Source organism: Cynocephalus volans, chromosome 14, assembly GCF_027409185.1.
Source record: "Cynocephalus volans isolate mCynVol1 chromosome 14, mCynVol1.pri, whole genome shotgun sequence".
NCBI classification, from domain to species: domain Eukaryota; kingdom Metazoa; phylum Chordata; class Mammalia; order Dermoptera; family Cynocephalidae; genus Cynocephalus; species Cynocephalus volans.
In genome coordinates, this window is record NC_084473.1 from 100,968,776 (window position 1) to 100,995,172 (window position 26,397).

The 26,397-nt window shown below is 41.8% G+C and overlaps 1 protein-coding gene across 1 annotated transcript; it reads right to left on the reverse strand.

The window, feature by feature from the left end:
- IL18RAP (interleukin 18 receptor accessory protein) lies at window positions 1–26,178 on the reverse strand. Its single transcript, XM_063079043.1, has 10 exons — window positions 26,109–26,178; window positions 25,335–25,641; window positions 25,056–25,239; window positions 12,866–13,016; window positions 8,150–8,215; window positions 6,574–6,697; window positions 4,566–4,717; window positions 3,366–3,503; window positions 1,140–1,313; window positions 1–374 (listed from the first exon to the last, which is right to left on the reverse strand). The coding sequence occupies exons 1-10, from the start codon at window positions 26,176–26,178 to the stop codon at window positions 1–3; spliced, it is 1,740 nt and encodes a 579-aa protein (XP_062935113.1).
- Window positions 26,179–26,397: the final 219 nt, after the last annotated feature.

Here is a 26,397-nt window from a genome sequence, read left to right on the forward strand (position 1 = left end):
TTACTGAGTCCTTTTCAGTGAAAAAAAACTTGGGAAAATTCTGAGTTGGTTCCACGTGAATCCTTTAGAGTTTTTCACAGGCATGTGGTAGCGCATTTGGGTCCAGAACCTGGAATTGGGAGGAACTGATTTTAAGCCTCTCCACGTGACTGTGGGCAAAACTCTGAGAGCTTTTTTCACAAGGTAAGGTAGAGACTCTGGCTCTTGGAAGGAACAGTACTGAATTAAAACGAGTTTCAGTGTTTGATCATTCAAGGCAAGATTCACTGCTGCTTGTAGTTCAAAGACACTGGATCCATTGACATAGTTGGGGCTCAAGATAAATATTCCTCTTCTACTTTTCTTAATAATGTTTACAATGTCTTCTGCATATACTGGAAATAAAGAATTTAATTATTTGTAATTGATATTGTTAAACCTTGAATCACAATAACCTTGAATCTCTGAGATCTACTCCAAGGTTCCTTGCAATGGATACTCTACATAAGGAGGAAAGGAGACATGGTTTAGTCTATCACTTTAATCATGTCAACTCTACCAACAGTTGAAGATACACTCTAGTGTCTAGTCACTCTCAATTTTACATTCCTTCCTTTGTGTTGTCTCCCCAAATTGTCAATTTCTTTAGGAGCAAAGCTCATTGAAACTAGGTAGGCTGGGATAACTGGGGTTATGGGATGTCCCAGGCTCCATGGTGGGAGTATCCAAGGCAGAGAATGTCAGCAGGACATATGAGGTCTGGAAGTCTCATAGATGGCCAGGGCTGGGCCCAGACCTGAGGAACCTGCTCGACCCAGGGCAGAGGCTTGTGGAGGGCAGAGTCCCAGAAAGCAGGGAGGCCACCTGTTTATAATGACAGAGAAAACCTCCTGACACAGAGCCAGGGAAGACATCTTTGTTCTGGAAGGCCTACGTGAGGCCTGATATTACTTTCTTTTGAAGATTGATTTTTGCAATGATAAAGCATGTCTCTGGAACACGTTTTTCTCTGTTGTTGCCCAAGATGTTCTATGCCCATGAAACCTCCAGAAGATGTATATCCATCCCCCAACAGAAAGAATGGCAGAAAAGACTCAGAGAGAGCTTGAATGTACCTGTCCTCTGTGCTCCATATTTTTTTCTTGGCATACAGGACTTACCTCCTCCTGGAGCCACATCTCTTTCAAGCAAACACAAGGTATATCCATATTTGTTTTCCAAAACTTCAGGGAACAGATTCAGGGCCAACTGTTCCTCACTCAGAGATGAAGCGGCCTCATTCTCAAAAGCGCTCCATTTTGCATAGGATACGAAAGCATCGAATTCCTTTTTATCTGAGGAAAAGGAACAATGAAAAAAGTAAGCCATTTGTATATATTTTTTATGATCGTGGTACACATGCATGTGCTTAAAACATATAGTAAATGCATAAGAAATAAGATTCAAGATCCTTTCAAAATTGACTTAAAAAACAAAAGCAGTGGCCACCTCCATTTTAAAGTTACACCGAGTGGCATTGATTGTCTGCCGCAAATCGAATTCTAGTTTATGAAGCACTCTTGCATTTGCACTGGAGTTAGATCAAACAGCTGGGTCTTGGGTGATTAAATCGCAGTCACCAGGAGTTCCTGGAGCTTTCTGTGCATCTGCAGTGTTTGTCTCATTAGCTACACATCAAAGAGGAGTCTGCTCCATCAGAACATGACACTATCCAGCGAGCAAAGGACTGCTAAGACCCAAGACCTGTGTCCATAGGAGAAAAAACACTCCCTTAGAGAGCTGACAGCCCATATACCTATATTTGAATCCCCACATGAAAAATGAAGATAACAACTTTCCAGCAGGCTGGAATGTACGTGTCTGGCTCGTAGCAGGCACAAGATAAATATCCTTTCCCCTCCCTTCTGAGTAGGAAACTATATTTGTAGACCTTATTTTAGAATACTTTAAAGGTCTCATATGCCTCCATTGACTATATTCTTACAAACACGTTGATTACTGGAACATACTAAAGAACTAACTGCAACAAGTAGAAAATCCCAAAAGTTAACTCACAGGCTTTGAAATGGGACACACCCTCCCCAGCATGTCCCACAATCCCTGTCAAATAGAATTGCCACAAAATAGTAAGCAGTCGTGCTAATTGCTGAGGCTATTTGATGCTCTTTACTGTTGCTACACGTGGATCTAAGAAGAGGCCTCAGTGGAAGGAAGTGCCAGCAACAGAAGAGGAAGGTCCAAGAAGCAATGGAGGAGAAAACCAAAGAGCCAGGGCCCAAGCGGGGCTGATCTCTGAAGCACGCATTGCCCAGGTGGGAAGGAGTGGGCTCCTGGGTGCGCAGCAGGTGAGCGCTGCTGTGCCCTGAAGACATGCAACACACCTTAGCAGCCTCCCTTCCTTTCACACCCATGAGAACTCCAGCAAACCAGGATCTTTCTGTGGTCTGGAAACTGAATTTCTTTTGCAATAAAAGAGTGAAGTATAAGGTGATTTAGGTCCTCCACAATTCTAACATTCTAGATCTTTCTAAAATTTTAAATATTAAGCATTAATTTCAAAGCAGTGATTTTGCTGAAAAACATCAGTTTGGCCAGCAGAGGACACTGCATCACCGTGATTGAAAATCGGCTCTGCCTCCCACCCCGCATCCAATTACTACACTGATTAGATAATTTGCTCCATTCCAAAAAGCTAGTATTTTTTAAAAAATAAATCTCAAAAACACTCTTGGCGTAATGGGTCCGAATCCCAAGCTCTAACACCTTCCAGTGGTTCAATTTTGGATACATGACATCATATCAGCCTGGCTTATGGGTTCACTGTGACAGTTGAAGTAGCCACCGTGCATGACAGGTGCACACTGCAGTCCTTAGGAAGCAGTGACAGCTGGCACATGCTGAGTGCTTACTATGTGTGAGCACCATTCTAAAGGCTCAATATGTCCTAACTCAGAGTGCCCACACAGCTTCCTCTGGTGCTGTTACAATCCCATTTTATAGATGAGGAAACTAAGGCACAGAGATGTTATGTCATTTGTCATATTACTTTAGGTTGGTTAGCAGACAGATTATTTTCAATTCCAGCATGCCTCACAATAACACTGTCTACAAGATTTCTGGTAATTGTCAGGCGTTCCCTGATGTGAGGCCACTAGACCTGGAGGAAGGCCTCGACACCTGCAGGCACGACGACATTACCCAATTTCCAAGCTCTTCCCTCATGTTCTGCACTGGCTGGCAGCAGGAATCTGAAATTTTTTCCTCAAATAACTCTGAGGAAACAATGTCAATGGCTAGTGATGGCATTTTCTATTGTCCTGTATTATCACTGTCTATGTCAGTTCTGAGAGGAAGTGTCAGCGGGTCACGTGTTGGAGTGACCTTACCCCCCAGCATCTCGTCCTTGTTCTGGTAGGTTCGGTACAGCAGCACTATTTCGATCCAGTGCCTGTACAGGAGGGCACTCGCCGCCAGCACACCCACCAGGGCCATGACGGTGCCAAGCAGGATGTACACGAGCAGCACTGGAAAGACACAGCAGCTGTGAGCAAACACAGAGGCCCCACTCCCGAGCCAGGACCCCATGGCGCCAGCACCATGCGCCCCCCTGCACCTTCTCCTGCCCTAGCACCTCATCAAAATCACTGCCGCCTTTCTCCTGAATCTGGGAACATCTTGAAATCACGTCTTGAGTGAACTCTCTTACAATAAACTCTAGAGAACTTGGGGGAACGGGCAGTTCCTGATCAGGATAGCCTGGGAAACTTATTACAGCCATTTTATTTATTTTTCCCACATAGACTTCCACATAATCCACTTGCATTCCTCTCATCGTATACTGTAAATTATTTTCATGTATTATCATCCTTACTAAACTTTGAACTTCCTGAGACTGGGAGCCATGTCTGGTTTACCCTTGCCCCTGCCATGGGAGGTAGCTAACGTAGGGGTCTCCTACAGACCTGTGCTGAGGGAAGTCACCATACAGGGCACCCACTGCAGACCAGGAACACACTTTGTCTTATTTAAGCCTCACACACGTTCGAACCTGCTCATGCTACCATCATCTATTAATTAAATGAATGAATGAGTAATATCAACTTCCTCTCTGGGCACCTTCTTTAAGAAATTACCTATAATTTCTAGTTCAGCTTTAAAACAGGTCTGGTCTGTGACATATCATTCTGAACGCTGAGCAAGACTACGCATCCATTCTCCGGCCTTCAGACATGAATGCATTATGTGCTCTGGATTCGGAAGCCAGGAAAGGGAGCTGACTCTTGGCAGTGTCTGCCACATTGGGCACGCCCTGTAGGTATCTGTAGAATGAATGAACGAGCGAGTGAACGAGTGACAGGCTTTGCCAGCACGGCCCCATGCGGGAGTCTCAGTAAGAGGATCAGCTCTGCAGCACTGATGCGCAGCTGCTAGAACACTGCACGGGTTACCATGACCACAGTGCCTAGAACAGCGCCTGTCACCTAGAAAAGGTTAGAGGCTGTCATCGCTGTTACTCTTCTTCAGGAAAATTCCTCCCCTCGCGAGTAAAGGCAGCTGCGAACTTGCAGGGCAGGTTCCGGGCTCACCTCCCTTCTCGGGCCTCAGTTGGACGGACTGGGTCGTGTTCCCGATGGAGTTCTGGGCAAAGCAGACGAACTTCCTGCGCAGATCACTCTGAGTAACCTCTGTCAGCTCTAGGACCCGCTCGATGATTTCATCCTTTAAGGTGGACTTAATCCTAGGAAAGAGGAGAAATGCCACACCCACTCGGTCACGTGCAGTAACACCTACTGGTGGGTCTGGAACTTGTGTGAGCCGCCAGCCGCCGGGTTCTCAGGAAAGCTGTGGACCAGCAGCACAGGAAGACGCAGAAGAGTGTAAACTGCTTAGAGAGACCTCGTTCTTCGTTAAATCATTGACTCTGCTAAGCATTTACACAAGATATAACTTACTCGTGGCCCTCATCTGACTTTCTTTACTCTGAAAATTCCCCTTGAGAACAGATAATAATAAATAATAATATAGAAAATGATTAAGTCCTGAGGAGGGCATCTGTGTACCAGGAACGCTGCTGAGCACTGAAAATGTGCTCTCAGATCCCTTCCACTCTGTACCCCACAGGAGCCCCACAAAGTAATGATGCAAACATCCTGACTTGGCCACAACCGGACGAGGCACAGAGCAGGTGAGCAGCTCCAGGTCACTCTGCAGGGAGGTGGCTGCCGGGGTCCTGGGCCTAGGCCATTCTGCCCCATCCAGGAAGGTCTGAGTCTCAGTGTTTACTCACGATCTACATTCTCTAAAGTTGCCGATCTACAAACTGTCTTCACATTAAGAACTCTTACTTATGTGGGTGATGTGTTAGACTGTGTTGCTCTGAGCCTGCAGGACAGGCTCTTCCTCAGTGAGTGCCTCCCACCTGCCACACATAGTCCCCACCCCTATGGTGACCTTGCAAAGTGCAGGTGATTATCCATAGACAGCAGATGCACGATGGAGGTGCGTGGGGTTAAAGTCACATTTCCACTGGATAGAAAATGGAGATTCAGACCACAGGGCAGGTGACGTCAAAGCACACTCTCTTTGCCACACTCCTCTACTTTGACCTTTAATGCATTGTCAGCTTAAAAGGGGATCCAGTAACTTCCCTGAGCTTAGAAATTCTTGCCAGATCTTATTGTTGTACCAAAATCTGTCCTTTATCTTTTGTAATAAAGAATACTTTTCAAAATGATATTACACTTGTTCATTGAAATATTTTGAAAATAAGAAGGTACTTAATGCATACATAGACTCTTCCTCTAAGCCACATCTTGGAGAAAAGAGCGAATGCATCCTTGAAGGTGATGTCTGATTGAACATGATCGCATCCGAGCCTTTTGACCCTTCCAGATACTGGACACCAGCGTTTCAAGGTATTGGATAGCTCTGAATCTCTAGAGTTACGCTTTCTATTAGCTAAGATCTCTCACCAGTACACTCTGTCCACTGATCTGGGTTCTGTGCTCCAGAGAGCAACACACTAAGTCTAATTTCTCATAAAACATAATAGCTCTGAAGAGTCTCCTTTTCCAGGTTAAGTTGTTGCAACTCTCCCTCACTTCACATATTTTTTTTGTCAGACTCCTTATTATGGCGCCATTTTCTCTGGATACTTTCCAGACCGTTAATGACTCTGAAAATTTGGATTCCTGAACTAACCGCACACTCTGAACAGGTGACCCTCGTGGAAACGGGGTGGGGGGGCAGCATTGTCTCCTGGATATTGGACGTGATACATGATATTTCTACTCAAGGAGCCTGCATCAGTCTGTCTGCTTGATAGCTTGATTTTTAAAGCAGCAGCATCAAACTGTTGCTACCGATTGAGCTTTAAAACAACTTAAATATTTCATTTTATAGCCCTTTCAGGAACTGCACGCAGCCCCCATGTTTAAAATGAACAGACACTTGCATTTCTGTAATTTTAATTTTCACCACTAGCTGGTGCTAGTGGCTACACCATCAACTCAGCGTGTATATTTTAGAGGTTTCTAAAGGTGAAAGCATCTAGTTTGGGTTGCAAAGAATAGAGTCTGCTAGTTTTCTTCTTACCTCTTTCCCTCAGGTGTTGTGGCTTCCCACTCCTGGTCAGAATCTTTGATGTACCATTTTATCACAGGTGTAAAGTCCCTTTGGAAGCCAAATCGTGCTTTGCATTTTAGAGTTAAAGGCTTTCCTGAAAGTGAAGAGGCCAGAGAAAACAGGAAGGAAGCGCGTGTAAGAAATCTTTGTCCTCTGTGGGGGATGAAGACCAGACCAGAAGACAGTTGCTTGATACAGTCAGGTTTGCAGGTAAAACAGGTGTGTCAGAAATAACCAAATGTCTGCAAATCTCTCATTCAGAAACACATAAAATCACGTATGTTTGTCTCTAACAGTCAATACTCATATCTCAAACATTTAACTCTATGTTCTTAAAATGAAGATTAGCATAATCGTATTACTAAGGGTGCCAATGTGGTTTGAGGGAGACGCCAGAAAAACGAGGAGTTTTGGTGACCAGCCTGGTCTTCAACATCAAAATATACATCAATAAAGAACATTTTTCTAGCCAATATTTGCATATTAAATGAAAATGATGAGGTTACTATAGCATGTAGTTTAACAAAGAAATTAGTCAGATATTCAGCTGTTTTTCTGAACAATGCACTATGTGTGAGCATGCATGTTATTAACTACCCTCTTTCTACCTGCTTTCCCCATAATGAATATGCAGATATGCTCTACCTCAGACAATATTCAACCATGAAATGATTAGGGACTCCATTTGAAAACTCATCTTTGTACCTTAATATTTTTCCACCAGTAATAACTTAGAATTCACTATATATCATAAGTAACTTAACTAATTTGAGTTAATTAATATTTTCCACCATTTTTCCTCCTTTCTTCCATTCTTGTGATGTCACCCATACTGCTATTGCTATTTCTATAATCAGGATATGCTGTTACTGTCACCTGGTGATCATAATGTCTACCTTTATGTTTCGTTCTACAATAATAAATCTTTGGTTAGCATTTAAAAGAGCACTTATTTTATTAAGACAACCAGAATATGTTCTTAAATACAGCAATATTCATTTGGCTTTGTGAAAAGACATAGATTAAAATTGACAAAATGAAAGGAGACCACAAGGAAGTCAATTTCCCCTCTACCCAAAAAAGACACTACTTGGGAATAAAAATTGTTTGAGCTGGGGTTGTATTATTCTTTTAAAGGCCAGACCAAACATCATATTCACAAGGATGAATGCTATTCAAGTTGGTAAATTTATAGCTGTAGCCAAGGACCTAACCAATATACATAACCATCTGCTCTTGGTGTGAGTTATGAAGAATCCAAAATCTACTGCCCGTGTCCAGTGCACCAGCCACTTAACGTACATTGTCCCTTTATTTCTCAATGCAATCTTGTGAGGTAAGTTTTATGATGCCTAGTTACAGATTTAAAGGCTGAGGCTTACAAGGATTAAGTAACTTGCAAGGCCACAAACTGGTCAGTGGCTGAGTCAAGACTGACACCTGTTCTGTCTGACATGAAAGTTCGATGCACTTTTCTTTTTATCCCACTTACACCTGTTCCCAGAAGCACAATGTCATTCGAGGGAGATAATACAGCCCAGCTTACCAAGTTCTACTTCCACCGTGTCCTTGATGGGATCCAGAATATCTGGTTTGAGATTAGTGTCACCCACTAAAAGATGAAAACAGAAAACGATCATTTGTATTAGGAAATCTGAAGGCCTGCTTGCTGAAGATTCGCGTTCATGGCCACACTTTGATCTAAATGTTTTGGAGCTCCCTCTTCAAATTTTACCCATAATCCATAAATCTAGGAACTCAGGTTTGTGTGTGAAAAGCTTCCTCTCCAAAATAACTGTGGCATCGGGTTGGTGGTGCTCACAAAACATTAGTCCTTGATTCTTCCCTACCTGCCAGTGTGCATTTTCTTCCACACCAGTCCTGCTCGCTCACTGCGGACTGGAGCCCCCATCCCTGTCTCTCCCATAAGATTTCTGTTTGCTGCCATCTGAATGAGTAACCCAGTGGGGGGAAACCCACCCACAAAACTGTACAAGTCAAGGAGATCTGAGTTCACCCTTTCCATCCTTAAAATCATGGTTTGTTTCAAAAGGAAGGAGAATACAATCCTTAATTAATAATTTTATCCTTCAGCCTCCTGCCGCAAACTTTCAATATGCCTCCACTGTCACACTGTCCCATCTCCTGATATAGGGAGATTCATGGCCTTCGCTCTCAGGGCCGTGCACACTTCCTTCTCAGGGACCACCTGCCCTCGCGGACACCAATGCCCTCCTGCCTCTTTAACCTCTCTCTGTCTCTCTCTGTCTCTCTCTCTCTCTCTCTCTGTCTCTCTCTCTGTCTCTCTGTCTCCCTCCCTCCCCCCCCTCAGCTTCTTCCCACTAGCATTTATTCATGCTCAGTCTCTCCATCTTAAAAAAGAGGGAAAAGCCCTCCACCTAACACCCCTGCCTCACTCACTCCCCCTCCTTCCCAGCCGCATTCTTGGAAGAGTTCCATGTGCTCATTCCCTCCATCCACTCACTTCCCGTGGAGTCTGGTTTCTGCCCCCATCGCTCCTCTGAGACTGCTATGGCCACAGTCACCAGTGACATCCTTGCACCTAAACCCATTGGGCATGGAATTTTCAACCTGCTTTATCTCTGGGGCCAGCCCTCTTTGAAACCCTGTCTTCCTTTGCTTCTAAGTTCCTGTACTCTCTGCTCACCGTCAACCTCCGCATTTACTTCTCTGTGTCCTTGTGGGAGCCTCTTCCTCTGCGCTGCTCTTGACCATCCATCCCCTTCCCAGTTCTCTCCTAGTGTCCTTCCACCCCACCTGCTCTCCCTGGGTAGCACAGTTCACTCTCCTGGCCCTTCCCTATGAAAGGACTCAGACCCTGAGCTATCTCTCTCCTCCATCGTCAGCTTCACCTCCTCTGCTGCTCCCCTGCCCACGCTTCCACAGATGCCCACTTTTCCACGGATGCCCACGCTTCCACGGATGCCCACGCTTCCACGGATGCCCACGCTTCCACAGATGCCCACGCTTCCACGGATGCCCACCTTCCACGGATGCCCACGCTTCCACGGATGCCCACGCTTCCACGGATGCCCACCCTTCCACAGATGCCCACGCTTCCATGGATGCCCGCCCTTCCACGGATGCCCACGTGTCCATGGATGCCCATGCTTCCACGGATGCCCACGTGTCCATGGATGCCCATGTGTCCACGGATGCCCACGCTTCCACGGATGCCCACGCTTCCACGGATGCCCACTTGCCGACGTGAGTTCTCACACTCCCGCTCCATCTTCTCTGGGCATCTTCCTCCTGGTCTGCACCCCCTCAAGTGCAGGAATACTCCGGGGCTCAGTTCTGGGCTCTCCTCCCTTTGGACCCACCCCTAGGTGGTATCACTCAGTTCCTTGGCTTTAGATGTCATGCAAAGTTGACCATTCTCACGGTTCACACCTCCAGCCCTAACTTCTCCAGGCTGCTTCATCTAAATGCCTACTTGTCCTCGTGACCTGGATGAATAAAAGTCCTTTCAAGCCTCATACTTAATGTCCTCCTCAGGCCTTGTTCTTCTTTGGTCTTTCCAGCCCCATTAAGCGGTGCTGCCATTTACCAACGAATCCGAACAGAAAACAAGAACATCTTCGATTTCTCTCTTTCTTCTGTCCTCTACCTGAAATCCATCGTCGTGTTCTGTTGAGTCACAAATCCAGCCACTTGTCACCACCTGTGCTAAGTCTATGCACGGAGCAACCAGAAGCACCTTCCCAGACCCTGCTGCCCCCCCTGACAAACTCTGTCGCACATGACGCAAGCCACCTACGTGCCAGCTCCACACCTGGCCCTCACACCTGGCTCCCCCTTGTCCTCTTCCCCATTCCCAGTCACCAAGTCCTTTCAGTCCACCCACGTCTCTCCACCCCCTCTGCCACTCCCTAGTTCGGGTCCCCATGAGCAATCGCCTGCTTGACCTCAGCAGCCTCCTAACTCTTGTCCCTGCTTCTGTTCTTACTCTCCAAAATTCATTTTCTACACAGTAGACAGAGCTCTCTATCGCTAATGCAAATCCAGTCATGACACTGTCCCACTGAAAACCCTCAACGGCTCCCCATTGTTTCGTGAATAAAGCTCCAGACTGTTCTATTCAAACTGAAGAGAACACACCGTCCAAAGACGTCGGCTCGGCTTCCAGACCCTCACCCTCAAGCGACCCTTTTCCTCCTAGAATGCAGCGAGCTCCCTTCCCTCCCTGGGCATCCGCTGTGCTGCGCCCTCTGCTGGAATGGCACCTGCCCCACCTGCCCCACGTGCCCTGGGCTCGTTTGTCCTGTTGCCTCGTTCTCACCTGGACTCGGCTTCCTGGGGTTCGGGTCTACTATGCTTCCCACACGCCCAACGCGCCTCATTGCTTCCTATGTCTGCCACGTAAGATGCTAAGTTCTCAGAACCCAGATAAACAGTCTAGGTCCTCATTCTTACACCCTTAGCTCCAAGCCTGCCACATCTTAGACGCTCAGTACGTATTTGTGTGAGGAAGAATAAAGGCAAGAATGAATGAGCAAGTGAGAAAGATGGGGATAAAGAAAGAGAAGGCTCGAGTTAAACTGCTGCAGGAGATGCTGTATGGTGTCCCCTGGGCGAGAGAAAAGCAGATCGTGACACTGAGAGTTTGTGTTACTTGGAGGGGAAGGTGGTGCAAGTGGAGTTGTCACGTGCTCACTTCTCTTCCCGGGGACAGTATAGCATAAATGGAGCACTGAGAGCTGTCCAGGCAGGAGCTTGCTCTTAGGGTGCTCCGCGTGGTTTGCATCTTGCAATAAAAGAGCAGGAGGTAAAATCGATTAATACCTTTACCAAGAGCTAAGTCAACCACTCGAGCTCTTCAGTACAGAGCACGAATGACTGGCTCTGCTCTGATTTGACTCCACAGGCCACGCTTAAATCAATTACCTCGTACAGTTTATTCATGCTGATACTTGCAGATCTTGTAAGAATGACCCAAGGGAAAGGATGGGACAAAAATAGGCAAGTCACAGAAGAAGAAATCTAGTGGGCCAGTAAACAGATGACAAGACGGTCAACCTCATGGGTCATCAGAGGACTGTAAATTGGGAGGAAGCGAAAAAAGAAACCTGACTTGACAACAATGGACAAGTCTGATAACAGCAAATATTATTTGGGAATAGCGGGGGTCTGTTCATGGTTGATGGGGCGTATATCGGCAAAACAATACTTTAGCATAAAACCAGGTGTTGATGGCACAAAACACATTTTACAACACAAAATTATATTCTATTTGATTAATATATACACCCATGTAGAAAAAAGCATAAAAACATAAATATAAAGGATATAAACTATGATACTGAGACAACGCTGGAGCAGAAAGAGCATGAGAAGAGATGGGGGCATAGACCTCAAGCTGTATCTGCAACGTTTTGGTTTTTTAAAGGAAAAACAAGATTTTAAGCATGTGGAAAAACGTTAACACTTGTTAAAGCTGGTGATAAGTATATGGATGTCACTTAAATATTTCTGTGTGTGAACGGTTTAATAATTTTTATACTTATAATAAAAGCATACCAGGGACAGTGCATGGATAACCCAACTTGTGACAACTTGAACATGCCAGAACTAAGCTTCCCTTTGGCGGGGGGGGGGGGGGACCTGGGCTAATGGGGAAATAGTTGTTTGCTCACATTCAAGTTTCACACGGCTACAAGTGTATGACTATCCTTGTTTTTTCCCTGAAAGGAAAAAAGTTACACCAACCTAAATGTCCATCGATGGATGACTGGATAAGGAAACTGTGGTCTATATACACCATGGAATACTACTCTGCCATGAAAAAGAATGAAATACTCCCATTTGCAGCAACATGGGTGAGCCTGGAGGAACTTGTGTTGAGTGAAATAACAAAACACAGATGGATAAATGCCACATGTGCTCACTCATAAGTAGGAGCTAAGAGAGAAAGAAGGAAGGAAAGGACCACAGCAGTGCGTTGGACTCGCACAGGGGGAGAACATTCCTTGGGCTACAAAGTGGAGTTGGGGGGAATGTAGGAGAGGGAGGGAGTTTGGGGATAATTGGGTGGCGGACACAGGGTACAAATGCAATTTGTGGTAATGGGTATGCTGCCAGTATCAACTTAGCCGTCACATCATGGACATGAGGGGAGACACTTTTCTTTGTATCTCATGAATATTCATAACCAATAAAAAATAAGTAAGCCAAAGGAAGGTAATTTTAATTGGCCAATTGGGGTTCAGATCTCAAAACCTGAGACAAAAATCTCACTTACCGATGGTTCTCACTTGAACAACAGCTCTGACTATCCATGAACTCACTTTATCCGACTGCGTGTAATCACATACGTACGTGCCCTGGTGATAGTCATAGACTTCGCCCACTAGGATTCGGCTGCTCCTGTTCTTAGAGAGGAATTTTCCATTCTATCCAAAAGATAAGAAAATTAAATAACTTTCTTTAATCACAGAATTTTTATTAATATTAATCGCACCTATAGAAAAATTTCACGAAATTGAACTGAGGAGGAGGAAGGCCAGTCTGAGATGAAGGCATCCCACAAGCTGTGAGGACATTGTTTTCAAAAATTAAATTGTAAGATTCTTATTTGATGCAAGAGGCATTTTCTAATACAATTACATTATGTGTGGAGATGACGGAGCCTGCTCAGCCCACAAAGAACTATTTAACCTAGTGTTTCCCAGACCATGATTCAGCCCCCCAAGAGTATTCTAGAAAACTCATAGTGTTCTAAGGGCTGATACCGAAATTAATTTTTAAAAATGCACATATACGTGTGTATATATATATACGGGTGTATATATATATGTGTGTACCTATGTATGTATTTCTGAAATTGACAGATTTTCCATGCATGGGGGTAATACATAATGTTATTAAATAATAAAGAAACAGGTGTCCGTAAATGTTACAAAGAATGACTGAAGACTGAGAAGCAATTATTTAACTCATAGTGAACCCAGAGTCAAGTAACCGCTAAAATGCAATGGTCCACCTGTGCCTCACTGACTTAGAATCTATTGGCGACTCCCTCTGTCTTTAGGATAAAGTCTAAAATTCTTCACAGTCTGATCTCAGTCTCGCTTCCCGCTGCTGCCCCTAAATAACCACGTTCTTTCCTGGCGCCTGCATTTGCAGGTCTCCCAGCCCTGCACAGGCTCCTGCTCAACCTCCAACTCCGACTCAGGAGGCGGCTCCTGTAGAGACAGTCATCACACGCTCCCCAGCAGACCCGGCCCCTCCATGCACTCCACACATGATTGCGCAGAGCTCGTTTGTAGTAATGATGTGTCTAGGTATCTCTAGTTCTTGAGAGCAGCCTTTGTGCCAGGACATATACCTGGTGCCGGACACACTGAGAACAATGAACATGGATCCTCTTTCCTCAGTCCAGGAAGGCAGGCCCTGAGTAGGAAGCCATCCTAGGGTACCATTCACAGAGTGCCAGGGAGCACTACAGCGGCCCTGCCCTGCTCACACAGTGCAGGGACGCTCCCTCAAGTCTAATCAGAGCCTTGGAGGATATGTAGAAATCAGTCAATTGAAGGTAAGTGCCACTTTAGGAACATTTGAAGCAAAGTGTGTGCACAGAAAATAAGGCCGAGGAGAAAGGCTGATGAACACAGATGTGTTTGAATTTTATGTCTCCAGTATACAGCAAGTGGGACAGCAACAGAAGGCTCTTTGAAAAGGATGTGTGAATAAATGGACATACAACTGAAGAAAAAGCTTTTCAAGAAGGAGAATCACATGATCAGACACTTTAGGAAAAATGACTGGCAGCTAGGTATGGAAGCTCGTGTGAGTTTAAGCAAAGACTGTCATAATCCCCTTTATATCACCAGGGTCTGGGGCATTGCAGGGACTCAAGAAATGTTTGGTGAATGATTATCACTGCCCCTAGCCTCCATGTATAACAGTGTTTCTATGGCACGTGGCCGTCCAGTTTCCAACTGAGAGTACCAGGAGCATATCTCTTACCACTGTAATTAAAAGAAAAGAGATAAACAGCAAAAATAGTAAAAGAGTAAGAATCTGTTGTCTATATAGATTACAAAATTTTTTCTTTTGTACTATCACATATGATCATCCAAAGGATTACCTGACTTTGTGTGGATTTTATTTCTTCTGTTTTACAAATGAGATAACAGACAGAGGTCGGAGCTTAGGTAAGTTGAGAAGACTGAGAATCCACCTAAATTTTTCTGACTGAGTTTCATGTTCTGACTGAGGAATTTCCCTTCCACTTTGCCTGCTGACTGGCAGAAGCAGGGATTCCCCCACTCCAAGTCTCTGGTGTGGTCCCTGTGGTCAAAGAAGGAATTTCCAGCAGGTTAGCACGAAGTATAAGAGGAGAACCAGACTGGTCAGAGGGGGCAGCTGCAGGTGGGAAGTAAACAAGACAAAGTGGTGGGACAGACAGGTGACCTGATAAGTATCAGGTGATCCCAAAGATCAGAAACCCTTCAAAAGGAAGTTTAAGAGCAAGGGGGAGATTCAGAGATAAAATGTTAGAGAACACAGTAATACCACACAGAGATCAAAATTTAGAGCAGAGCTGTGTAGTAAATCACATCAGAGAGCTGGAGAGAAAATGAAGAGCTGTCACAAAGATCTCAGCTGAGCCACTGAAGAGGGCGGGTAACACCAAAGTAGACCTGATTTCCTATTACACAAAAAGATAACTATGGCTTAGTATGCATCATTAAGACTTTGTGAGATGGAACTCAAAGGAAACATCAAAGAAAAAAAATTAGGGAGAAATAATTTATGCCAGGAATGATAGGAAACTAATACAATTACAAATGATTCCAGAGGAAAGAGAGAAGCTAAATTAGCTGCACAGGGAACTCTTTGTTTTGCTCAGATGTGAAACAGTCGTGAACAAAACACGGAAGAGAGAATATCCACCAGTGTGACCCTGTATGAATAAGTCCTAAAAAGAACTGAGGCATGCGAAAAAAAAGCTGGAGACACTGAAAAGCACCTTGAAAGGTACGTATGAAGAAAGAGAAGAGCAAAGTTATTCTAACCACTAAGGCCTGTTGTTATATTATACAGTATTATAATATCATCAAGCTCTTATACTACCAGACGGTAGAGCTACTCATGAAAGCACCATGCACATTGTATCATTCTATGGGGACAGGGCTCCCTGGGATTGGGCAACACAGTGGGGCTCCTGTGCCTAGTCTGGCACCAGAATCCCACTGCCTAGTCTAGGAGAACTACCAGGATCTACATTTGTATTCCTGTGCTCCCTGATGGACTTCAGATCTTCATGTCCATTTTAAAGTTCCCTCTCTCGGACTCGTTGTTTCAGATGTGTATACATGACCTCTCTTCCACCCCTAATCGAATTAACTTCTACTTCCTCCAACTTGGTAAGTGCTGTGAATATATTTTGAGCCAGAGACACTCAAAATAATATAATCACCTCTTGAACACTTCCCAGTCTAAGTACTTAATTTTTTTATTCCATGAAAATATCACTGTCTGCTTCCACCACGCTGAGCTGCTCACCATTCACGGAACATCTCCTCTGTTTTTCCATTTCTGTTGCACAATGTTGCTCTTTGTGATAAGTATCGCTGCACAATCCCAATCATCAACTAACAACATTCTACTTATATATAAATCCTATACTAATATTAATCTTGTAATGGGAAAAGGGTACATTAGGGAAATTATCGATGATGGGCTTGATGTCAAGCCTTAGCTAAAGTCTTGAGTGAATTATTAAACAGATGGTTTATGGTCCCTTAGAAAAGGAAGTGATCACTGAGAGCAGCCAGCTTGCATTCACTGACAACAATTGTATCGAAGTCATCTCAGTTTCCTCTGTGAGTGAGTGGTCAGTTCAGAGGCTGAGGAGTAAAGCAAGCACACTGCTGTAGTGAATAATTGCAAAGTACTTTCACAATCTCCCTGTTAAAAAAAAGATACACGTGGGCTGAGTGATAGGAAATTTTGGTGCCTTTTTAGCTAATTGAGCAGCGATACCCCAAATGGTGGATTAGTGGACCATATGTAACTAGAAGGATCACTCTGGAGTCCACAGCTGAGAACGCTGTCTTCGGTGCTATCCTGTTGAGTATTTTTGCTAAGAGCTTCAGTGAGCACATCTCATGTATGCTTATCTCATCTACAAGCCTCACAAATCTGGAAGAGATGGCTAATATGTTGTATTTCAAAATCAGAATTCCAATATCTTGACACATGGAATGATGAGCTAAAACCAACAAATTAGAATTTAACAGAAATAAATGTAAAATCATAAACATGGGTTACAATTTCTAACACAAAATAGAGAGTGCTCATAGAACTGTTTGATTGCAGTTCTTGTGAAAAAGACCTGTCTGCCCACTAAGAATGAATCAACCATACCGTGGAACATCCCAAAGCTAAGACGATTGTATGCTGAATCAATATTCTGTTCACAACAGGAAGGAAACAGTTCCACTGTTTTCAGCATTGGTTAGACAGCACGTGGATTATTGCATTGAACAGGTGTTAGGAAGCTGCCCAAGATTATGGGAGGTCTGAAATATTCACAACGACAACAATGGAATGGGCCAGTGCATTGATCTTGGAAGCAGTTTTCAAAAATATAATCAAAATCGTCTTTCCTTCTTTCCTAGTTAGAAACATATTAACCTTTGGATAGAGCCAACTTCCCCATGCTCACCAGTTCTCTATGGCACTTGGCTCACAGAATGCCAGTTGCTACAAGAACTAGAACAAAAGGAAATGAGAAGTGGTGTCAGGTCTATGTGCAAAAATTCCATGGAACACAGGGCTCAGAAATGACCCAGAAGCCACATCAGCATTGTGACAAGCAAATGTGGCGTATGAGTGAATTGTCTTAAACCACCAATGGAAATGTTATTCATGGCACAAATCCTACTGACAGGAGGTCACGGCAGTGTCACTGACACCCATATCTTGGTGTCCTAGGTCATTCCAGAAGAGACTCTTCCGCTGCCCTTTGCTATAATTTTGCCTTGTGTCAAAGATTTCTTTAGTTGAAGATCATGAAAATGCTGTCTCATTAAATGTTATTATCATTTATTTAAGATAAAGTCTGTTTATATACAGAAAATGTTCTTGGAATAAATAACAAATAATTCACTTTAATCTTTACTTCTCAATCATTAAAAATTTTAATTAAGAATCTTCAAGCTCTTCTTCACACTTCCTCAGGCCAGAGGCAAGTGCAGGACAGTGATTATCTGCAGAGAGAACAGCTGGCCCCTCCCAACCCCAGTGGCTGAGTGTCAACCCAACCAAGTCTCAGTGCTCTGATTAATGCTACCCTAGACTGGGAGGCAAACTCAAGTTCACACTTATCTGTGGAGCATAGCCTCTGGCCCTGTGTACCCTGAGTGGTTGAGCAGCAACCCCACAGACCTCACCTCTACTCAGAGCCTAGCATATGTGGCTCTGCCCAACAACAGATTACAAACAATCATAGAGCCCAGACAGCAGCTTCTCCTGATTGCAGAGTCCAGCCAGTAGTCTCAGACCATGGAGCACAGCCGGCAGTTCTAGTCAACCTCAGAGCACAGGCTGCAGCCCAGCCCAGCTAGAAAGCCCAATACCAAGGTCTGCTTCTCTAGGGTTGCTACCAACTGACCCATCTAGAGTCCCAAGCCAGATTAAGTAGTGAAGGCCTATCACTGCCAAAGAACACCTTCAAAGACCAGAAGAGGTGGTCCTTTCTTCAAATGCACTGGCACCAATGCAAGGACACAGGGATTAGGAAAATTAGGAAAATATGATGCCATCAAAATAAACTAATAAAGCTTTGATAATAAACTCTGAAGAAATAAAGATCTATAAAATGACTGACAAAGAATTCATAACAATATGAATAGAAAATTAAACAAAAATTTTAAAACAATTCATGAACAAAATTAGAAGTTTAAAAAATAGAAATGATAAAAAATAAGTAATTAGAGGTAAGGAATATAATAACAGAACTAAAAATTTCAGTAGAAAGCTTCAACAGCAGACTTGATCAAGCAGAAAAATCAGTGAGCTCAGGAGGACATTTGAAATTATCCAGTAAGAGGAGCAAAACAAAACAACGACTACAACAACAAAAGGATGAAAAGACAGCCTGCTGGAATTAGGTGGCACCATTAAGATAACTAACATTTGCATACCAGGAGTTTCAGAAGTAGAAGAAAAAGAAAAAGGCCCAGAAAGCATATTAAGGAAATAATGGCTGAAAATTCTCCATATCTGAAGAAAGATAACACTTAGGTACAGAAAACTCAGAAGTCTCCAATCAAATTCAACCCCAAGAGTTCATCAAGACACATCATAATCAAATTATCAAAAATCAAAGACAAAGAAAGAATACTGAAAGTGTCAAAAGATAAAAACATCACATTAATGGGAGTCCTAATATGGTTACCAAAGGATTTATCAGCAGAAATCCTGCAATCTAGGAGATAGTAAAATGATATGTTCAAAGTGCTGAAGTGAAAAAAGTTGCCAAGCAAGAATACAGTGCTCAACAAAGCTGTTTTTCAGAAACAAGATAAAAATTAAAACTTTCTCACACAAACAAAAGCTAAAAAAGTTTATTAACACTAGGCCTACTTTCAGGAATTGCTAGAAGGATTTCTTTAAGCTAAAACAGAAGGTGTTCATTAATAACAAAAAATTATGAAAGTAAAAAATTCCAAGTTATAAGTAAAACATAGTCATGTTCAGAATTTTCTAATACTATTAGGGTGGTGTGTAAAGCATTTTTATCACTACTATGAGGGTTAAAAGACAAAACCATTTGAAACAACTGCAGCTACAATAAATTGTTAAGGGATACAAATGACAAAAAATGTAAATAAATTTTAAGATTGAAATCAAAAAAGGTAGAGGAAAGGGAGTGAAAGTGCAGAAAAAAATGGTGTGCAGAAAGAAAGGTACAAAAAACATCACCACAGAAAACCATCAAACACAAAGGCAGACAGGAAGAAAGATAGAAAGAAGCAAAAAGCCTACAAAACAAGCAAAAAAAGTACCAAATAGTACTAGCAAGTCCGTACCTATCAATAATTACTTTGAATGTAAATGGATTTAATTCTCCAATCAAAAGACATTGAGTGGTTGAATAGATATTAAAAACAAGATCCAATCATATGTGGCCTACAAAACACTCACTTTACTAGTAAGAACACACACAGACTGAAAGTAAAGGGATGAAAAAAGATATTCCATGCAAATGGAACCAAACAAGAGTAGGGGCCCATATACTTACATCAGACAGAATAGACTTTAAGTCAAAAACTGTTAAAAGATACAAAAAAGGTCCTTTTATGATGATACATGGGTAAATTTACCCAGAGTAAATAACAGTTTTAACCATATATGCACTCAACATTGTAGCAATTATTAAATGATCTAAAGTGAGGGATAGACTGCAATGCAATAATAGTAGGGGACCTCATAACCGATGCTCAGCAGAATAGATCATATAGACAGAAAATAAAAAAGAAAATATTGGACTTGAATTATACTTTAGAGCAAATGAGCCTAACAGACACATACAGAACATTGCATCCAACAGCAGCACAACACACAGTCTTCTCAAGCACACATGGAACATTCTCCAGGATAGACTTTATGTTAGGCCACAAAACAAGTTTTAACAAATTTAAGAGGATTAGAATCTTATCAAGTATCCTCTCAGATCACAATGGAATAAAAATAGACATAAACAACAGATGAAATCCTGGAAAACACTCAAATATGTGAAAATTAAATAACATGTTCCTAAACAACCAATGAGTTACAAAAAGATTTTTTTTAAATCAGCAAATATCTTGAACCAAATGAAAATGGAAGCATAACATACCAAAACTTATGCAAAAACAATTCTAAGAAGGAATTTATAGCAATAAATGCCTATATCAAAAAAGAAAAAAGATCTCAAATAAACAATCAAATATTACACATCAAGGAACTAGAGAAGAAATAACAAACTAAGTCCAAAGTAAGCAGAAGGAAGGAAATAACAAAGATCAGAGCAAAAATAAATAAAATAGAGCCCAAAATAGAAACAAAATCAATAAACCTAACAGTTGTTCTTTTGAAAAGATAAAATTGACAAACCTTTAACTAGACTAGTAGAAAAAGAAGTTTCAAATAAATAAAATCAGAAATAAAAGAAGAGACATTACAACTGATACCACAGAAATACAAAGGACCCTAAAAAACTGCTATGAACAATTATTTACCAACAAAATGGATAATCTGGAATAAACGAATAAATTCCTAGACATATACATTCTAAGAAGACTGAATCATAAAGTAGAAAATCTGAACAAACCATTAATGAGTAAAGAGATTGAATCAAGAATAAAAAATCTCCCATAAAAGTCCCGAACCAGATGGCTTCACTGCTCACTTCTACAAAAAATTCCAAGAAAAACTAATACTAGTTCTTCTCAAACTCTCCCCCCAAAAAATCAAAGCTGGGGAGAAGTCTTCTAAACTCATTTATGAGGCCAGCATTACCCTTGATACCAAAGCTGGACAAAGACACTATAAGGAAAGAAAATTACTGGTTCCTGATGAATATAGATGAAAAATCTTTAACAGAATATTAGCAAACCAAATTCAACAGCACATTAATAGAATCATTCACCTGATCAAGCGGGATTTATACCTGGGATAGGAGATCTACAGATTCAATGCAATCCGTGCCAAAATTCCAATGTCATTTTTAACAGAGATAGAAAAAACAATTCTTAAATTTGAATGGAAACACACAAGACCCCCCAAAAGCCACAACAATCTTGAACAAAAAGAACAAAGCTGGAGGCATCATACTCCCTGATTTCACAATATATTTTAAAGTGATCATAATCAAAATAGTGCGGTACTAGCATAAAAGCAGACGTATAGACCAATGGAACAGGATAGAAAACCCAGAAATAAACCTATGCATTTACGGTCAATTGGTTTTCAACAATAGTGCCAAGAAACCTACACATTTACAGTCAACTGATTGTCAATAAAAGTGCCAAAAACACACAAGGACAGTCCTCTCAATAAATGGTGGTGGAAAAACTGGTTATCCACATGCAGAAGAATGAAATTGTGTCCTTATCTTCCACCATATGCAAAAAATCAACCAAGATGTATTAAAGACTTCAATGTAAGACAAGAAACTTTAAAACTACTAGAAGAAAACATAAGGCAAAAGCTCCACAACATCATGGATCTGGGCAAAGGTTTTTCTTTTTCTTTTTTTTTTTTTGGATATGAACCTGAAAACACAGGCAACAAAAGCAAAAATAGATCAATGAGATTGCATCAAACTGAAAAGCTTCTGCACAGCAAAGGAAACAATTAACCACGTGAAGAGACAGTCCATAGAATGGGAGAAAGTATTTGCAAACCATACATCTGATTAAGGGTTAATATCCAAAATATATAAGGAACTCAAACAACTCAATAGCAAGAAAACAAATAAATAAATTTAAAAATGGGTAAAGAACCTGAACAGACATTTTTCAAAAGAAGACACATAAACAACCAATAGGTACATGAACAAATGCTCAGCATCACTAATCATCAGAGAAATGCAAATCAAAACCACAGTGAGGTATCACCTCACATCTATTAGAATGGCTTTTATTAAAAAGATGAAAGATAAGGGTTGGCATGGAGACAGAGAAAAGGGAACTCTTGTACATTGTTGGTGGGAACGTAAATTAGTATAGCCATTATGGGAAACAGTGTGAACTTTCCCCTCAAAATTAAAAGATAGAACTACCATACAATTCAGCAATACCATTCTGGGACTATATCCACAGAATGTGAAATCAGTGTATCAAAGGGATAGCTGCACTCCCATGTTCATTGCAGCACTGTTCACAAAAGCCAAGACGTACAAATATGCAATCAACCCTTGTTCAGCAACAGGTGAATGGATAAATAAAATGTGATTCACACACACACACACACACACACAATGGAATACTATTCAGCCTTAATGAAGAAGGAAACACTGTCATTTACAACAACACAGATGAAGCTGGAGAACATAAGCAAAGTGAAATAAGCCAAGCATAGAAAGACAAATACCACATGATCTCACTTATATGTGGAATCTGAAAAGGTTAAACTCATAGAAGCAGAGAGTAGAATGATGGTTACCAGAGGCTGGGGGAGGGGGGAGGGGTGGTGAGAAGGGATTGGAGAGTTGATGGTCAAAGGGTACAAAGTTTCATTTAGACAGAAAGAATACATTTTGAGATCTACTGCTCGGTAGGGTCAATAATAATATATTGTATATTTCAAAGTAACCAAGAGAATAAATTTCAAATGTCTTGCCACAAAAAAATGATAAATGAGGTGATGAGTATTGTAATTAGCTTGATTTAATCATTCCACACCGTATACATATATCAGAACATCACATGGTGCCCCATAAATGTATACAATTATGATTTGTCAACTAAAAATAATTTTAAAATTTAAAAATAAAATGTTGAAAAAAGAATCTCCAAGCCTACATTTTTTGATGTGTCTATTGAAAATATTTTGGAACCGTCCAGAGACTTTAAGCCCATGGATTTATTTCACTTGGATACTCTGTGCATCTGGTGGGTATATACCTGGTCAGCAGCTTCATTTGAATTCGATAAAGCCATGTTTTCATCACCTTAAGCCAATGTCAGTTTCATCTCTTGTCTGTCTGAAGTGTGAACTACCCACCCCCTGAGAACCTGGGGTTTAGCACGAAGAAAAGTGCATCAGTTTTGGTGATATACTACTGCCATGAAGTTTGTGACTTCCACGTTACTGTGTGCATGCACATGTGTGCAATTCATGAGACATAACCTGACCTGGGACCTGTCCAAATCAGTATCAGAAGGTACAATTTTAATAACAGCCATTGTTCCCCTACTTTTAGGACAGTTGCCTGCCTGTTCACCATTAAACACATGCTGACGTTTGCAGTCAAAGCCCCAGAGAAGTGAAAAAAAGCTTCCTTTTGTGAATGTCATACAGCTTTAGGGTTTGGCTTATAAAAGCAATATACAGGTACTATTATGTGGCTTCTGCTCACCTGCAAGTGAAAATAGCTTTCATTTCAGGTATACAGTCATTGAAGATTCAAACACATTTCCATCTGAAATAACTGGGGCCAGGCTGCTTTACTGGGAGGAACAGCCCACCTAGACAGCAAGATGTCTGTCATCCCAGATTACACATACTTTGAATCAAGGGAAGTATTGTTCTTGAGAGAGAACTGAAAATAATGAACAAAACTATTGGCTTTTCTTACTAACCTCATTTTAGAGGTTATGAAATTAAGACGTTTCTTAAATTAGGATTTTATTGAGGCCAACATTCTTTTAAAATACAGATGCAGGACCATAAGCTACATCGTATGACCTGTCTATGCACTTACTGTTATAATGGACATAGTAACACCAGTCTATCTAACATCGCAGACTCTTAAGAATCAAGTGAGGGAATATCTTCTCATACCACAGTAACTGGAGTTTTGGAGTGCATAAGACCACCAGAAAAACATGGTATACCTTCCTGACTTTAATCAGTGACAACTTAAAATGAAATATTTATATTAACAAACACATGCATTATGAAGTTGAATTTTAAATTGTGCATGATTTTAAAGCAAAGTACTGGACTTCAAACAGTTAATGTGATTGTAGAAGACAATTTAGATTCTATTCCCAGATTCCACCATCCCAACATCAAGTGCCATGGGCTCTGCTGGAGGAGATGCTGAAGTAACATTTATACTTCTACGTTTGCCAGCACATGAAAAAACTATAACCACAATGAAATGTGAAGCGTTTTTATTATGGAAGTTCACTCACATGTGACTCATAATTCATCATTATTATGAAACTTGCTTTTGTTTTCTTTTTATCTTAGCACTGTGTTCCCTCCTTACCATCTCACCTGTGCAAGATACCTGTCACCCAGGACTACCCTGTGTTTGTCCTAATTGTCCCCCAGATGTGTCCTCTTTGGGAAGTATTCCAGTCTCCTAGTTCTTTCACAAGCCTTCCAGGACTTATTCTTTGAGTTCTCCTTTCCCCTTAGCAATGCCCAATGCTTTCCAAAGACAGTAAAAATGAAGCAACCTGTCCCTCTGCACTAGCAGATGTTAGTAAGTTTACATCTTACCTCATCTGTAATATACTTGAATGTTAGAAATATTTCTGGCATTGGTAAAAAGAATGGTTCTACTAATGAGAATACTAGGCTCTGTAGCTACCTAAAAGGCAAGACCATTTTAGAAAATCAGGTCTTCTGCATGGGCACAGGTCCAGCCTTCGGAAAGCTCTAGACCTCAGATTCTCAAACACACATTTCTGTAAAGTATATACAGAGATATTACCATAAAAATAATGCTGTTATACCAGTTTCAGAGAATTCATTCTTACCTGGTACCATGTCACCTCTGGACTTTGTGCATCACTTTGGCATCTGAGACTGGGGCAGTAAATGAAGTGCATGCTACCGAGAAGTAGGTATTGTGTATGGGATACAGAGTTATCACAGGATGCGTTTATCTGGGGTTTAACTTCTAAGACGGTCTTGACACAACAGGCCACATTCTGGGTGCTCCTAGAAGATTAACAAGGTCCTGTGAATATAAATATTTTATCAAGATGATAGCGGATTGGGGAATGTTTTCAGATAGGAATGCATTTGAGATGTACCTAATCCTGGGACTACAAATATATGACCCAGCACTATTCACTGGGGTCAAAAAACGGAGATTGCTCTTGTCCTGAATGATGTGAGAATAGCTTTTAGTAATTTCCCTTAATGGATCTCCATTCCGAGGTTGTAGGTACCACTGAACATCAGGTAGGTCCTTGCTGCCTCTGCAGGGCAGGCGTTCAGGTGAGAGTTGACTTTTGTGATAGAAATGGGATTTCTGTGGCTCTGGCAAGTCACAAAATAAGACAAACTCCTCTTCACTCCCTGCAGAATACGTCCAAAGGAGTTTTTTGGTGGAACAATCTGAAAATCACAATAAACAAAGCAACATAGAAACACATCAGAAAATGGAATTCTAATATATATTTACAAACAGGGTTTGATTTAACAAGGGATTATGCTTCCTTGTGTGTCCTTCACTCTTCCCATTTTGTAGGGGAAAAGAAGTTCACGCTCTGCGTGAAGTCTACGTGTCCCAGGAGACTCCAGCATCACCAGAGCAGCCGGGTTTCCTGTGAAAGACGGTGGAACCATTGTTCAGTCCTATCCAGCTGCTCCTCCTGAACCCCAGCTACCGTCTCTGGGTTCCCATCCATGCGTGGCATCAGCTGAAAGCTGTTAACCCCAATAATTCTTCTCCTACTCCCTTCTTGACAGTAGGAAGGAAATGCTGTGTATTAATGTCACACTTCTGATATATCATATTATCTGTCACTTTAAACTTTGACCACAAGACTCACAGAGTTAACATGAAAAGTGAAAAACCCTACCTGAAATATTAAATCCTTTAATCCTGTCTCCTGCGACAAGCCAAACAAATATCCAACCCAAATAAAGCATTGTTCTCCCTTGTTCCTGTCATCACTGCAATGACCTTGTTCTATCGCCAGAGCAGAGTACGTTGAGCTCAGAGCTCCGCCCTGAGAATCCTCTTCATTTCTGTAAATCAAGAAATGGGAAATGGAGAAATCGGAACCACTGACCAAAATGCAAGTCACACAGGAAGCTTTAAAGGACAAATCCTACCCAGAGGGCCTTCACATGCACATGATTCTTGTG